The sequence below is a fragment of the Cucurbita pepo genome, chromosome 1 (assembly GCF_057944985.1).
Source record: "Cucurbita pepo subsp. pepo isolate OVF chromosome 1, ASM5794498v1, whole genome shotgun sequence".
NCBI lineage: Eukaryota > Viridiplantae > Streptophyta > Magnoliopsida > Cucurbitales > Cucurbitaceae > Cucurbita > Cucurbita pepo.
This window is the reverse complement of record NC_141798.1, coordinates 6,799,943-6,814,600: the sequence shown is the minus strand read 5'-3', so window position 1 is coordinate 6,814,600 and position 14,658 is coordinate 6,799,943. Positions and strand designations below refer to the sequence as shown.

The 14,658-nt window shown below is 35.5% G+C and overlaps 2 protein-coding genes and 1 long non-coding RNA gene across 3 annotated transcripts; 2 read left to right on the top strand and 1 right to left on the bottom strand.

The window, feature by feature from the left end:
- The first annotated feature begins 5,064 nt into the window (after positions 1–5,064).
- Positions 5,065–12,729, top strand: LOC111782096 (protein BTR1). Its single transcript, XM_023662890.2, has 9 exons — positions 5,065–5,312; positions 6,408–6,646; positions 6,730–6,836; positions 9,808–10,001; positions 10,356–10,432; positions 11,364–11,459; positions 11,585–11,646; positions 12,227–12,311; positions 12,397–12,729. The coding sequence occupies exons 1-9, from the start codon at positions 5,228–5,230 to the stop codon at positions 12,409–12,411; spliced, it is 960 nt and encodes a 319-aa protein (XP_023518658.2). The 5' UTR covers positions 5,065–5,227; the 3' UTR covers positions 12,412–12,729.
- On the top strand, positions 5,319–6,185 carry LOC111782103 (uncharacterized). Its single transcript, XR_015411655.1, has 2 exons — positions 5,319–5,669; positions 5,752–6,185. It is a non-coding gene; the product is annotated as an uncharacterized LOC111782103 (long non-coding RNA).
- A 336-nt stretch (positions 12,730–13,065) lies between the features above and the next one.
- On the bottom strand, positions 13,066–14,027 carry LOC111808384 (uncharacterized). The gene has a single exon (XM_023694320.2). The coding sequence runs from the start codon at positions 13,883–13,885 to the stop codon at positions 13,244–13,246; it is 642 nt and encodes a 213-aa protein (XP_023550088.2). The 5' UTR covers positions 13,886–14,027; the 3' UTR covers positions 13,066–13,243.
- Positions 14,028–14,658: the final 631 nt, after the last annotated feature.

Below are 14,658 nucleotides of genomic sequence, written 5' to 3'. Positions count from 1 at the left end.
TTCTTGGGTTTTCAAAGGTTCGATCATCAATGAGAATCCTATGCTCCGTTGGGACATTCGGAATATGATATTATTCGCTTTGAATTGATTAATTTTTTTAATTTTGTTTTAAAGAATCATATTTTTTTTAACAACGATAGGATTTGACTACCACAAAGACTTGTCGATCAACGAACAACAGTAAATTAGGTTTCAGAGAATTCAATTCCCGTTCTCAACCCATGACCAATATGAGCTCGAGGTTTCTTCGTAACTCCTAGAACTTCTTTGTAATAGCTCCGTTACATGCCTCATTCCATAAGGAACCTCAAAGTGGCTCTATTTTATTATGTTCCATCTATATCCCAACTTCATTCATTTAATATCCGTGTAGTATCATTGAGATAAGAGATGTCATTTCTAGCGAAATTACAAATATTTGCAAAATTCAAATTAAGATTTAAAAAATATATATAATTTTGTTCAAAGTTATTATAAAGAAATTATGATAAAGCGATACAATTTTCAAAAATAAAATATTTGTCAATCATAATCATAATTTTAATTCTTTTTATAATTAGAATTTAATTAAGAAAGCAGATAGCTCCACAAAAGATGCAAAATCTATAATAAAAAAAAGTGTAAAAAGAAACGGACAATATTTTTTTAAACAAAATTATTATGAAACGAGAACTTAAACGACATGAATGAATTTTGATAGTTAAGAAATGAAATTAGGATTTAATAAGCGAAAATGAGAGTTAAAATAAACAAACGAGCACTTTCTTTAGTTTCTAATTAAGAAATCAAAATGGTACACATGTCTTATTCATGTCCAAGGATCCCTAAAAATGAGGGCAATTGGAACTGCTAGGTGTGCTCCATTTGTTGCAGTTCAATAACACGTGCCACATGCCAATCATTCTTTTTTAACATAAATAGAGTTTTTAATTTTCAACCATACTGAGCGGCCCGTCAGACCGGCCGCTGCAGAAAATGATTGTAGTGTATTACGGTCATGCTTGTTCAAGATAGACCGTGACACGGTGAAGTTAGCTGCTAAGTTTTACTCTATCTTTAAAGCAGCAAAAACAGAAGGATCCAAGTTCTAAATTGTCTATAGTCTCTCCCAAACATCTAAAAGAAAGTTTCCCATCACCAGCTCAGAATTCAACCTATGATTGACAAGAATAAATAAAATGCAGTTAAAAGTACATTTACTCTTTGATCAGAAGTCAGATCAGGACATGTTACAAAAAGCTGGCTTCAAGAATAGCCTGAACGTGATTCCTGACAGTCCACAGTCAGCTGCACAGTAATTAAATACAGTATCTCTCTCTCTCTCACTGACATATGAGAAAGAGAAACATTTTGGCACAAATGGAAAGAGAATCTGAGGAAATGATAAAATTCCATTGGAAAAAAGTCGAGTAGATTAGAAAAGAAACACCCAAGTTGACATAAACAGGAGGAGAATTGAACTGACTAATTAAAGAAGCCTTCCATCTAGAGGCTGAGCAGAAAATTTGTCCAATTTCCTTAGGTTGAAATGTAAACGAAAATTCTTGATCCTTTTCTAGCCATAATCCTCAATCGATGGCCTTAACCCTTCACTAGTTTTGGAACAACAAAATTGTGAGATCCACATCGACCAAACATTCTTTATAAGGGTGTGAAAGTCTCTCCCTTTTAAAAACTTTAATGAAAAATTCGAAAGAGAAAGCCTAAAGATGACAATATGACCTTAACCCTTAACTAGCTTCGGAACAATAAAATTTTGAGATCTCACGTCGGTTGTGGAGGAGAACGAAACATTTTTTTATAAGAATGTGGAAACCTCTTCCTAGGAGACGCGTTTTAAAAACCTTGAAAGAAAGCTCGAAATGAAAAGTCCATATAGGAGCTAGTAATGGGTTTGAGCTGTTATAACAAATGGTATGGAGCTGGATAAAAAGTTAGGATAAGGTGTCCATGGCATTAAAAGAGCTGCACCAACTGAAGTTAAAGGTGCAGTTGGACTTTGGAGGCAAACTCAGAAGTGAAGAATATACAAACAAGGCAATCAGCATCTTTATGACAGAGATTACACCACAGGGGTGTTGGGAACAGTGATATTATCTGTTTTTTTTTTCTGAGCTAATTACCATGGGCAGGGACTAGGGAGACCACAAGAATTTTTTAATTTTCTTAAGAGTTTAAGCCTTCCAAATTGAATCAGATAAAACAAACGAGCTGCCTACTCATGAGCTGGCCTCCAAGCAAGTCAAGATAAGGAGAAGTCCTTGTTTATCAAGCAAGTCAAGACAAGGAACCATCCAAGAAACAGGAGATTAGGAAACAAATCAGAAATAATCTCAAGAACATCAAATGAAAAAATAGTCAACATGAATGACTTTCTTTTTCTCCTTTTATTTACATGTATGTCACGATTAATTAACAAGTCTTCAAATGTTTGGCCGGCTGTGCTTCTTGAGAGATAAAATGGCTTGAAGGGTTAGTTGACCAAGAATAGTTTAGAATTTCAGAAAGAGAGAGAGCTGGCTATGAACATTTAGAGACTAAAATTGGAAACCTTGTTTACTCAACCGCCTGCACCTCCCCTTTGAACTAAACATTTGAAGTTTTAAACTACTAAAGCATATCAGAGCATAGCACAAAAGGGTATTTCTCAAATATGAAAGAAAAAAACGGGAGGAAATAGATAGAGATTATAAAGATTAGCAAACTAAAAGCCTGGCATTTGAACAAGAACAAGATCAGCCTCCTACTGGGTGATTACTACAGAGACAACAGAAGGAATTTCTATAAGAATGTGAGGTCTAGATGTCCAAACCGAAACAATTAGGAAATTGAAAGGAAAAATCCCTTTAGATCCCTTTAGATTGAGGAGTAGATTAGCCAGGAAAAGATTTCTACATTATACACCCCATATCACTAGATTTTCGATAAAAAGAATCTTCTACCCATCACTTTAACCCGGGAAGAACTCTTCCCAAGGCTGCTTGTGAGATCCCACCCACGAAACAATTTTTATAAGGGTATGGAAACCTCTCACTAGCAACGCATTTTAAAAATCTTGAGTGAATACTCAAAAGGAAAAATCTAAAGAGGACAATATCTATTAGCCGTGGGCTTGGACCTTTACCATGCTAATACCACGATCTTTAATAGGATCTGGATGCATTTTTTTTTTCTTTTGATCACTAAGCAGCAAAAGCAAAAGGATAGCCACCCAATCAATGACAATTACAAATCGTGACATTGACTGTTTCATAGATTTTGAAGGTTGTGATAATCTATTCAAAGACTAATACAGCTGCCACAAGGCCCCAGATAAATTTATTAACCACTAAGATAAAAACTAAATTTGGCCGTATTACGCTGTATTCCCTGTACCAATACCTATCCAATTGATTCTCAAGCAGATATAGCAACAAACTATTCCAATATGAAAGAAAAAAATATATATATATATCTACTCAATCGATAGTATGTTTCGTTGTCATGAATGACGAAAGAGAAAATTTCAATTTACTGAGTATCACTATCGGCCATTAATTTGGCCATTCCTCATGGCTGCAAAAATCGAACATCCGAATATATAAGAAAGCGACTGGAAACTAAAACTGTAATGATCTTCATGGAAATGGATGTGAAAAAATCGGAATAAGAGAAAATAATTAAAAAGAGAATTAATACAGCTTGTAACCTTGCCGGAGAATATCTCAAACTTCTATGGAAATCTGCTTGCTTCGATCAATCAACAACGCCTGGGGAAAATCTGGATGGGCACTAACAGATTAATTGCAGGCTCTCTCAGTCACCGGACGGATTCGTAGAACAGACAACGAACGGATTCGTCAGAACTCAAAACTTCCCCGCCATTTCATTGCGAGCGGGAGCTCTGCTTGTTCACTCCTTTTATTTTTTATTTTTATTATTGTTATTCTTTATTTTATAAAATATCTTCAAATTTAAGCTTATATTAAACATGAAATTAAACGATTAAACAATTAATAATCCTTTTTTAAAATTCAACAACTTATTTGAAACCATGGTTATAATTGAATTTGTAATTTAATATTTTACTGATTTTTAAGGTTGAAACTCCGAACAACATCGTCAGACCTGCCTCGTCCCTACATCCATAAACATCTAGACCATTTACTCAGTCGAGGTAAGGTGGAATGGGCCAAGAAACATTCTTATTTCCAATGACATTCAATTACGTGTTCTCGGCTCGAGACCCTTCGATTACACACTCACCTACAAAAATATATTAGAAAATTTTAAAAGTTGAGTAAACTAAATTCACAATTTAACCATTTTTAAATTTTTTCGGTTCATAATTTTTTTTTCTGTTTTCATGAGCAATTTTAACAATACCATTTATTTTTTAATATCTCTGTAAATATTTATTACTATGGAGCAACTTTGAGTTTTTTTTTTTTATGCAAATTATAGATGAAATTTTGAACAATAAAAACGACATTGGAGGAGTACGTTTGAGTCAATGCCACGTAGATACTCTGTTACAAGCGAGAATCTGGATCTTAAACCATTTTTCGAGGTGAATTTGACGTCCATGCTAATGCCACGTAGGTACTCAATAATTACGTTACGCTCGAGAATATGGATCTTAAACCACTTTTCGAGGTGATTTCGTAGGTTACCTTATCATTACAGCAGACCCAATAGAAATAAATAGCTTAAGACACTAAGTGGATTGAAGTCCGAGTAAGACCAATGCGATTGGAGCTTGACCGAAAGACTATAGAACTACTAAATAGACGATGAAATAATAAATTAATTATAAATTTTGGACAACCATTTTATTATACAAATTTTTAAAATTTCGAATATTGAACAAATAAAAAAAAAATATTACTCTAATTTGGAAAGTGGATCTTGTACTTAACCCTAATAATTACGTAAAGACTCACTCGCAGATAAGGGTTTTCGCGCCCCCAAAATATCTTTATTATTAAAAAAGAAAAAGAAAAAAAAGAAAGAAAAAATTGCATTTTTTAGACAATCCAATAAAATAATTAAATATACAAAATAAAAAGGAAAAAATATAACTGCATATTCAACTTGAGCTTCCATTTTGGCTTTGGTGTTGAACGAGTCGAGTTTTTGCGAGCGCTCTGCCACACCTTCTTCCCCATTTATCAACTACTCTGCAACTCTATCTCTCTTTCTCTCTCGCCGCCGCCGCCGCCGCCGCCGTGAAGGAGGAGGAAGGAGAATGGAGTCCACCGAGTCCTCATACGTCTCGTCTCCGGAGGCACCTATGAAGCGATCTCCACCGCCGCCAAAATCTCCGAACTCAGGTATCTGATCTGATTTTAATCGCTCTTTTACTGTCATTTTCAACATTTTGATTCCTACTCTCACTGTTTTGTAAGAATTGTGTATACTTGGAGCTGTTCTTGTATGCGAGTGTTTTTGTTTCAGATCGGTTTGTTTGACGAATGATGCAATTGCGTCTTTCTCTTTCTCTCTCTCTCTCTGTTCAACCTTCTTATTTTTCTTATTATTTTTTGAATTTAAACCCTTGCCTTAAGTGTTTTGTTTGATTTATTTGTGCCGTCGGAGGGAATGAGAAATCGTGCAATTTCGACCTCCAATGGCCTGGAGACTCCTGCTTCTTTGCCTGGAAAGCTTAGAAGAAGAGAGTCTGACTTCTGGTAGGTCTTTTTTGTTTTTGGTCTGGGGGAAGGATTAGTCTATTGAGATTTATCACAGTTGACCGAATGAATTGGGGAGCAGTTGTCATTTTCTTTAAGTGCCATTGCCACCGGTTCACCCGTCGATTGACAACAAGCGCACTGCGTCTCCTGGTGTATGTCATAATAGTCGAAAGTTCGCTATCTTTGGTGATTGGACAGCAAGTAGAAAAAGGATAAGTTTCAAGTTTGTTCAAGCAGAGTATTTAAACTGTCTTTTAACCATTGGTTCTTCTATAATTTCACGAAGGCAGCTGAACGTTGAATGCTCTTTGCACATGACGAACTTGTTTTTCCCGTGTATTTCTTATTTTAATTCCTGAAATTGCCTCAATGAGAATCTGTATGACGATTTCTTCTAATAGGGATTGGGATGTAGATAAAAACCTTTCCTCAATTCTTCTTCACCATTGATGTTTATCATTTTTTCTTTTGTGAAAACGCAGTAAATAGTCTTATGTAAAATTTGATGAGAAAGCAAGGATTCATAAGACGTTCTATATTTACCACCTACACTGGAATATGCACGATTCTTTACAATGTATAATTATGATTTATGTCAAAGGCTTTAGCTCTGTCACATTCTCAACATTGTAGATTAATTGATGGTGCATATGTGCCGTACATTTTGCGGATATCAAGATTACTTCCTTTTCTGCTTATGAATGTTGTCTCAGTCATCCTAATTGCTATTGTCAGATAATATGGAAAAGGCTACATATATTAGGTTTCTGGTATCAAACGCTGCAGCTGGTTCTGTAATTGGGAAAGGTGGTTCAACAATTAATGATTTCCAGTCACAATCTGGTGCACGAATCCAGTTGTCAAGGAATCATGAATTTTTCCCTGGAACCACTGATAGGATCATTATGGTATCTGGAACAATAAATGAAATACTGAAGGCCATGGAACTCGTTCTTGCCAAGTTGTTGAGTGAGGTAACCCCACTATACAGTACAAGTTTACTCTAGAATTTAAATGTTCACTGTTTATGATTGATTAAAATTGTGTTTGCTGGTAGCTTCACGCTGAAGAAGTAGATGATGCTGAACCGAGAACAAAAGTGAGATTAATCGTTCCCCATAGTTCATGTGGTGCTATAATTGGCAAAGGAGGATCCACTATAAAGTACGATGATTATTCCTTATTTTTCTAACACCATGGTTACTAATTGCTTTATAATTTACTAGCTTAAACGGTTTATTATTAATTATAATTCGGTTAAATTATTAGTTTAGCCCAAGTTGTAAAAGTGCCTAATTGATACATGATCTTTTAATTATGTGTTTAATTATGTGTCTAATAGGTCCATACATTTTGAACTTTGTGTCTATTAGGTTTGTGAATTTTAACAAAATATTAAAATAGGTTCAGGACCTATTACACACAAAAAGAAAAGTTTATGGATCTATTAAACGCAAAATTGAAATTTAGGCTTTTTAAATTTTAGGGACCTATTAGACAATCTAAGATATTAAGGTTTTAAGTATCTGTATTTATTCAACTTACAGATCAGAAAAAAAAGTGCTAAGTGAACATTTTTTTTATAGTTCCTTGAAGGTATTTTCTAGCTAAATTTGTATGAGGGTTCACTTTCCTTGCACAGATTGTTAAACAACTGCTGGCTTGTTTATCTAGGAACTTTTCCCTTCAACTCTATGTCTATATAGGTAATTGTGTAGAATGCAGATTTAGATCCTATTATGCTAGTTCTTGTTTATGCTTTTATTGAAAGGAGGTACACATTCTCGTCAGAATCCATTACTTTCAAGTTTCTCAGTCATGTCCAGGAAGAAAGTACCACTTGATAGATTATGCTGTTTTCTATTTGAACTCCACTTAATTACTGTTAAACATGGTTCAATCTAATATAGAACAGATTCTATGCTAGTAAGGTCACTCCTTTTTTTTTTTTTTTTTTTTTAAGAAAGAAATTGTATTAAGAGAAAAAGAAAGGAAAATACATCCTAGGGGCAGGGGGTTGAGTGAAATTCCTCCCACAAAAAAGCTAAAAGAAAGAGCTTTCCAACAGTTAAAAGTTGTGGAAGGATTGTAATTTCAAAAATAATTCTTGTGACTAAAACAAAAACTCTACCAAGAAACGGTAAGCTATATATATACTTCAACAAGAAAGTCTCAAAGAGGATGACTTATCTTCAAAGATCGTCTGATTTCTCTCCAGCCAATATTTGCCTTTTTGGACGCTTCCACCTCAAGAAACTTCAAGGAGCCAACCATCAATAGTCTTTGGCAAGTAGCCACACACACCAAATATGTTCGTAAGGGAATTCCACCCATTGACAGAAAAGGAGGAGTGGAGAAACCAATGGTCTAAGTTCTCTCTTCATTCCTAAGACAGAGGCAACGGGTTGAGGGAAACTGAGCCCAACTTTGACAGTTTCTTTAAAGCCAATCTTGAGTATTCTAACCTCTATGGGCCAACGACCACATATTGAATTTGATGTTGTGACAGATCTCTTATGTGTTAAGTTTTATCAACCCATAAATGGTGTATGTTAGATGATAATTCCTCACAGCAAGCAAGTAATGGTACTGTAACAATGTTGTTTAAGGATTTCAATCTTGCACGTGACTTTTGATTTGGATGACAAAATGGATTTCCTTGGGTTTTCATATCATGGTTAAGGAGTAAATGTTTGAGTATCAGAGTGTTGTGTTCGTGAGGTTAAAAAAAATAAATAAATAGGAGAGAGAGAGTCTGCCCATAGATAGATGATCTCAACTTGTTGAGATTTAAGTATGGAATAGAAGGTTAAAGGATGGAAATAATTGTTGCCTCTAGGATGGTTATGCCGTCTTGTCTAAGCATATTGAGTGGCATTCCTTTCGTTGCATACACACATTGATTTAATGAGTGTACCTTTCCTACACATACAGGATATGCATAAAACAGTTGTAGTTTATCTCAGTCAGGTAATTGAAGATTCCAGAACTATATGAAGAAAATTTGTCGCGTTGGATAAATGACTCATAAATGAATGGGAAAAAGAAAAGGGAAAGGAAGAAACATAAGGGACAGAGTTTCCATAATCAGAGAAATTTGAAATTTACATAAATCATGCTTTATTACTCTGCTTCTTTTCTTGGCTAGAAGATGACCTAATCCTTGACTTTTTAGGAGCATCAAATAATCATTCCATTGGCTTCTGATTCAGTTTAAAATTGTTGCCAAAGATTTGGTAATTTCTCAATAATTTTTTTCATCTTAACCATCTAAGTGTTAAAATAGCCATCTTAATAATAAAAGACTCAAAGGGAATGAGGTAAATTTATGGTGGCCACATTCTTACGAATTTATTATTTTAATATCCTACTATTATCTTTCCAACCAAATGTTATAGGATCAAATCGTTGTCATGTGAGAATGTATGTGCTCGCCAAACCAAACACTCATGGATATAATTTATTTTTGTTTGCATCTTTGACTTTTTCTCTATCATTTTTCATTTGTGCACAATCATTTATTTGAATTCCAAATTTATCATTTGATTTTTATATGAACATAATATCATTTGATCTTTGGAGTGACAGGCCAACTTTAGCAGCTGCTTAAGTTTTGAGCTCTTTAAAATGTCTGATCATCAGAATTTCCAGAAGAAAAACTTCTGCTTATTTCATGTGCACTACATCAGAAAATAAGACTGACAGTGACAGTTCCGATTATGATTTAACTTATCATTCCAAAGATTTTTTTTTTCAACTTGATTTGCATTAATGATTTCTAGTGGTTAGTAGTATTTGGTTTTAAAACTTGTCAGCTGGTATTATTATTATTTCTTTTTTATATGAAACAGAACTTGTCAGCTGTTACTGGTTTGGCCAAATTCCAATTATCTTTTTGGTGTTTCTTGATTTGTCTTGTAACTATACCTCCTTTGTAATTAACGCAAGTTTGGTTAGTTCCTTGGAAACTCCCAATGGAGGTTAATAGATAGGTTATGTCTTTAGGTAACTTTCCATCTAATCGACAAAAAATCAGTCTGATTGAAAACTTGTATTCTGTCATTTATGGTCGCCTACCTTAAAAACACCATAAAAGTGTGTTTTTGGGCACTAACGCACCTGTACCATTATGCAGGACATTTATTGAGGACTCTCAAGCTGGCATTAAGATATCCCCACAAGATAATAACTATATGGGATCCACTGATAGGCTGGTGACGCTGTCTGGAACCATAGAGGAACAGATGCGAGCTACTGACTTGATTGTCTCAAAGCTATCTGAGGATCCACATTACACCCAGTCAATGAATTATCCATTTTCACACCCGAGTATGTCTTTATTTAGCTTTTCTATTTCATTGTGGTATTATATTATTCCGAACAAAAACTATTAAACGCTCACTTGCATTTTGTGGTTCACAAAATGTCCATCTTTTTTGGGGCACTTTCTTTCATCTGCTATATGTGATGCTGTTGCCTTTTCTTTGTTATGACATGAGTAATTTATGCTTTTATGCAAATCAAACAGGTATTGTAGTTGTAGGTTTAAATCACAACTGAAGAAAAATATTTATACTTAAGAAAAAGAAGGAAAAGATGAATAACTAGCTTTCCCGCATGTAAATTCTTGCTGTTCTCGTTATTTTCCTTAGCCATTTAATCTTTTACTTGCTTTTGCTACAGCATCATACAATGCTATGAACAATGCTATGAACTCCGGATCCAACGGAGGAACTGGAGGGAGGTTTCAGAACAACAAGGTTTGTGATACCATGGAAATTATCACTATTGCTGACCTTTCTTTCACAATGGATTTGGTACAGGCTTATGATACCATGGCAATTTATATCGTAATTATGAGATTTTCCAGAATGTAATTGAGAAATAATTAACGATGGTTTTATGTGGATGATAGATTATATTGTCTGAGCAACATTCCCATGCCATGCGTAGTATTAACTAATATAGTTGATGTTGACGATAAAATGACTTAAATCTCATCAATGTGACGCTTCTGTTATTTTATGACTTCCTTACATTCAAGAATTTCCTGACGCCAAAATTAGGCAGTAAATATGTTCCTTTGATACTGGATTTCTTTGTCAATGAGCAAACATTCACTGCGACAAAAGGCTAAATTGCAGAACAATGTGGATTAGCTGTTCAACTTTCAGTAGGGTAAACAGAAGCGAAGTAATGATGAAAAAGAAAAGAAGAGTGAAAACAGGAGAGCGAGTAAATGAAGCCATTTATCATGGTGCAGAACTCAATTGAGCTTCATGAAAAAAACCGTAGATAGCCTTCCTGTATTATGGTGGTCTGAAAGAGAAATTTTATGCATTTTCCGTTCTTTGTTGCTGTTTAATCCATCTTTTTGTTGCTGTTTAATCCATCTTTTTGTTGCTGTTTAATCCTTCTTTTTGTTGCTGTTTAATCCGTCTCTTTGTTGCTGTTTAATCCGTCTCTTTGTTGCTGTTCAATCCATCCCTGTAGACTTAAAAGAATCTAGATACTGGTTTTCTCTTTTAACAACTATGTTTCTCTCTGTCCCTCCAACTAACTGCTGAAAAAGTGTTTACAATGCATGCAACTGCATGAAATGAGGACTTTATGCAATTGCACATATATATTTCTTATACTTCTCTGTGACTTTATGATATTGCTGACAGAAGATCTTTTGAAATTGTCTAGGAGGAACGGAATAACTCCTTGACTATTGGCGTTTCAGATGGCCACATCGGATTAGTTGTTGGTCGTGGTGGAAGAAACATACTGGAAATTAGTCAGGTTTGTGTAAACCCCTCCACCTCCAATGCTTCCTATTTCCTTTCCGTGCAAGGTTGATAATATTCAAGTCACAAATGTTACTTCATGTATTACTTTTTTACATTCAAAAGCGTTTCTTATTACAGGCTAGTGGTGCCAGAATTAAGATATCTGATAGGGGAGATTTCATGTCCGGAACCACTGACAGGTACAGAGGTTCTTTTGATATATTTACTCCCTTTATACTGTTGGTCTGTAAGTTCTTCATGGTAACAGTTGTATACTTGATTTGGAAAAGAAATAGGAAAGTTTTAGGGAAATATGCAACTGTTACCATGAAGTCAAAGGACTCCAGTGAAGCAAACATAAAACGTAATGGATAATTATAGAAGTCTTTACGCATGCAGAGATCCAAAGAGAGGCATGATATGTAAAGATTTTTGTAATTATCATTAGGTTTTATCTTGTTTGATTGGAGCCTTTCTTTGACCAGCCGACTCTTTTAGGGTGTTTCTTTTTATTAAATTACAAATTTAGTCCGTGCACTTTGAGGTCTTTCGTCTGTTGGATTCTAAACTTAAAAAATTAAGTCATTAAACTTAATTTCATTTTATTTTATGTCTAATGGAACCCTTTTCAATTATATGTCTAGTACGTATGTGAATTTTAAATAGTTTGTAAATTTGGAAGATTAGAGACTAAATTGGTACAAATCTCAAAGTTGAAGAACTAAAATTTTAATCTAACACTCATTTTTAATGCATACTTGATTGGTCCACAATTTGCAGGAAAGTAACGATTACGGGTTCACAAAGAGCAATCCGTGCTGCTGAATCGATGATTCTGCAGAAAGTAGCATATGCTTCTGAGAGGGTAATGCCTTTGAAATCCATTAACGATGCTTTGTACAGTTCTGTTACGATCTATAGCATTTTTTTTCGTTATCGAATCGATGCAGGTTCTAGCACAGTGATAGAATGGCGAAAGCTCTGAATGTTTGTAGAAGCAAGGCCGGGAGAGTTTCAGTTTTACCATTGAGGGAGAGCATGGCAATGGCAATGAGCGGAAAAATAGAGTTAAGATGTCCTGGTGCTCTCTAATTTGATTGATGAGCCAAATAGAAAGATTAGCAGTGTCAAGTTGTTTATACAATTGTAGCCTTGAATTTATTTTATATTTATGTTTTGAGCTTTATCTCTATTATATTGTTTGAACCTGCCTTCTCTTCACAACAGATTGTAGCTTCTTAGGATGTTCTATTTTTATTAATTGGTGAATTCTTTAGTCTTTATGTTGGGGTTTGCTGAGAGATTTTGTTCTTGTATGTTCTGTTAGCAATAACTATCATATATATGCATATACCTCCCATGTGGGCTTCTGGGCCATCTTTTGGGCCTCATGAATTTGAGCCCAACTCTATTAGTCGTTTTGCTAGATGTCGACATGTCGGAACTCAATTTGTTGAGTGTTTCCTATCGTTTATAATATTTTATGTTCTACAGTTAAGATAGATCTGGTCTTTTAGATTTTTTGTTTTTGAAATTTGGTTTTATTTCCCCTCTCTATTTTACGTTCCTTTTGATTAGTAGCTTTTATTGATTAAGAGATGATAAGAAAGAGAGTAAAATTGTTAATAACTGGAAGATATATTATTTGAAGCCTCGCAATACAACAAACACACCACATTTTATTATCATCTTTCTAAGTCGACGCTGCTATTACACTCTTTATTTCTTCAAATGCTTACCTCATATATATATATATATATATATATATATATATATATATTATGTTCATGACCATTCTTAATCCCCACCTCCTCCATATCCCGATCCATATCCCGAACCATATCCTGACCCTCCTCCCATTCCTTCTCCGCCCCCGCCTCCGCCTCCGCCGCCACCTCCTCCTCCACCACCCCTACCCCCACCATTTCCATACCCTCCTCCACTCCCATATCCCGAGCCATATCCTGAACCACTTCCAATTCCTGAGCCTCCTCCTCCTCCTCCACCTCTGCCACCTCCTCCACCACCTCCTCCGCCACGTCCTACTCCACCACCAGACCCATACCCTGACCCACTTCCCGATCCAAACCCGTGACCATACCCGGCTCCATTTGCACCGCCGCCTCCTCCCCCACCACCACCTCCTCCTCCCCCTCCACCTCCACCACTCCCGTATGGCCCATATGGCCCATATGGCCCATACCCTTCATCTCCATATCTAGGATAGCCACCATCGCCATATCCCGAACCATACCCAGAGCCATACCCCGAACCATATCCCGAACCTGACCAAGGTCTTGAACCTTCTCCGCCACCTCCACCCCCACCACTACCACCCCCACCACCACCTCCGTACCCCCTAAGGAATCTAGCAGCAAGAGTTAAGTCCGCCATTAACAAAACCAAGAGCACCAAACCGATAGCCCCGGTGGTAGCCATTGATGATTAAACTCAATAACGTAGAGAAAAGTTAAAAGCAGGTTATGTGAGAATAGGAGGGAAGGGAAGTGTTGGGATGCTTTACGTAAGCCAAAGGTTTGATTTTTGATGCGTGGAATTGATGGGATTTATGGTCCCTTATTTATAGGCCTCGCAAAGCTTACGTTTTGAAACTCATTTTGGCAATTCTAGTACCTTCTTCCTCACTTTAGTGGAGTTGGTGAGTGTAGTGGCCATCAAATAAGCACACACTACCGCCCTTCCTTTCCTACCTCTCTACTTCTCTCTCAAATTATTCCCTTTCTCTCATTCCAATTATTCTATCAAATCGCTACCGATTCTAATTGAATTTTTTTTTTTATCGATGAATAAGAGATATATACATTTTTAAATTATATCAAACGATTATTTATGATGAAACCGTCGCATCGTAGCAGTTTCGTTGAATCATCTATTTCGATCGTTCTTAGTTTCATGCATTTTCATTACATAAAAAAAATGCATTTCTTTCTTCCACTTTTTGACTTTTATTACAAAGGCCGTTGTGGTTTGTGTTCATATGTTGAGAAGATAATATTAAAGAATTTATATCTTTTCTTCATGTGCGTACCATTATTATTATTGTTTAAGTGCTTTCACGATCATGTTTGGTGAAGCTTTTTAATTTTAAGTTATTTGGGAGATCATATGAATTCCAATTTATGAACCAATCTATGGGTTAGATAGCAAAATTTACGATTGTTTTTTTATTAAATTATTTAGTTAATTAACCC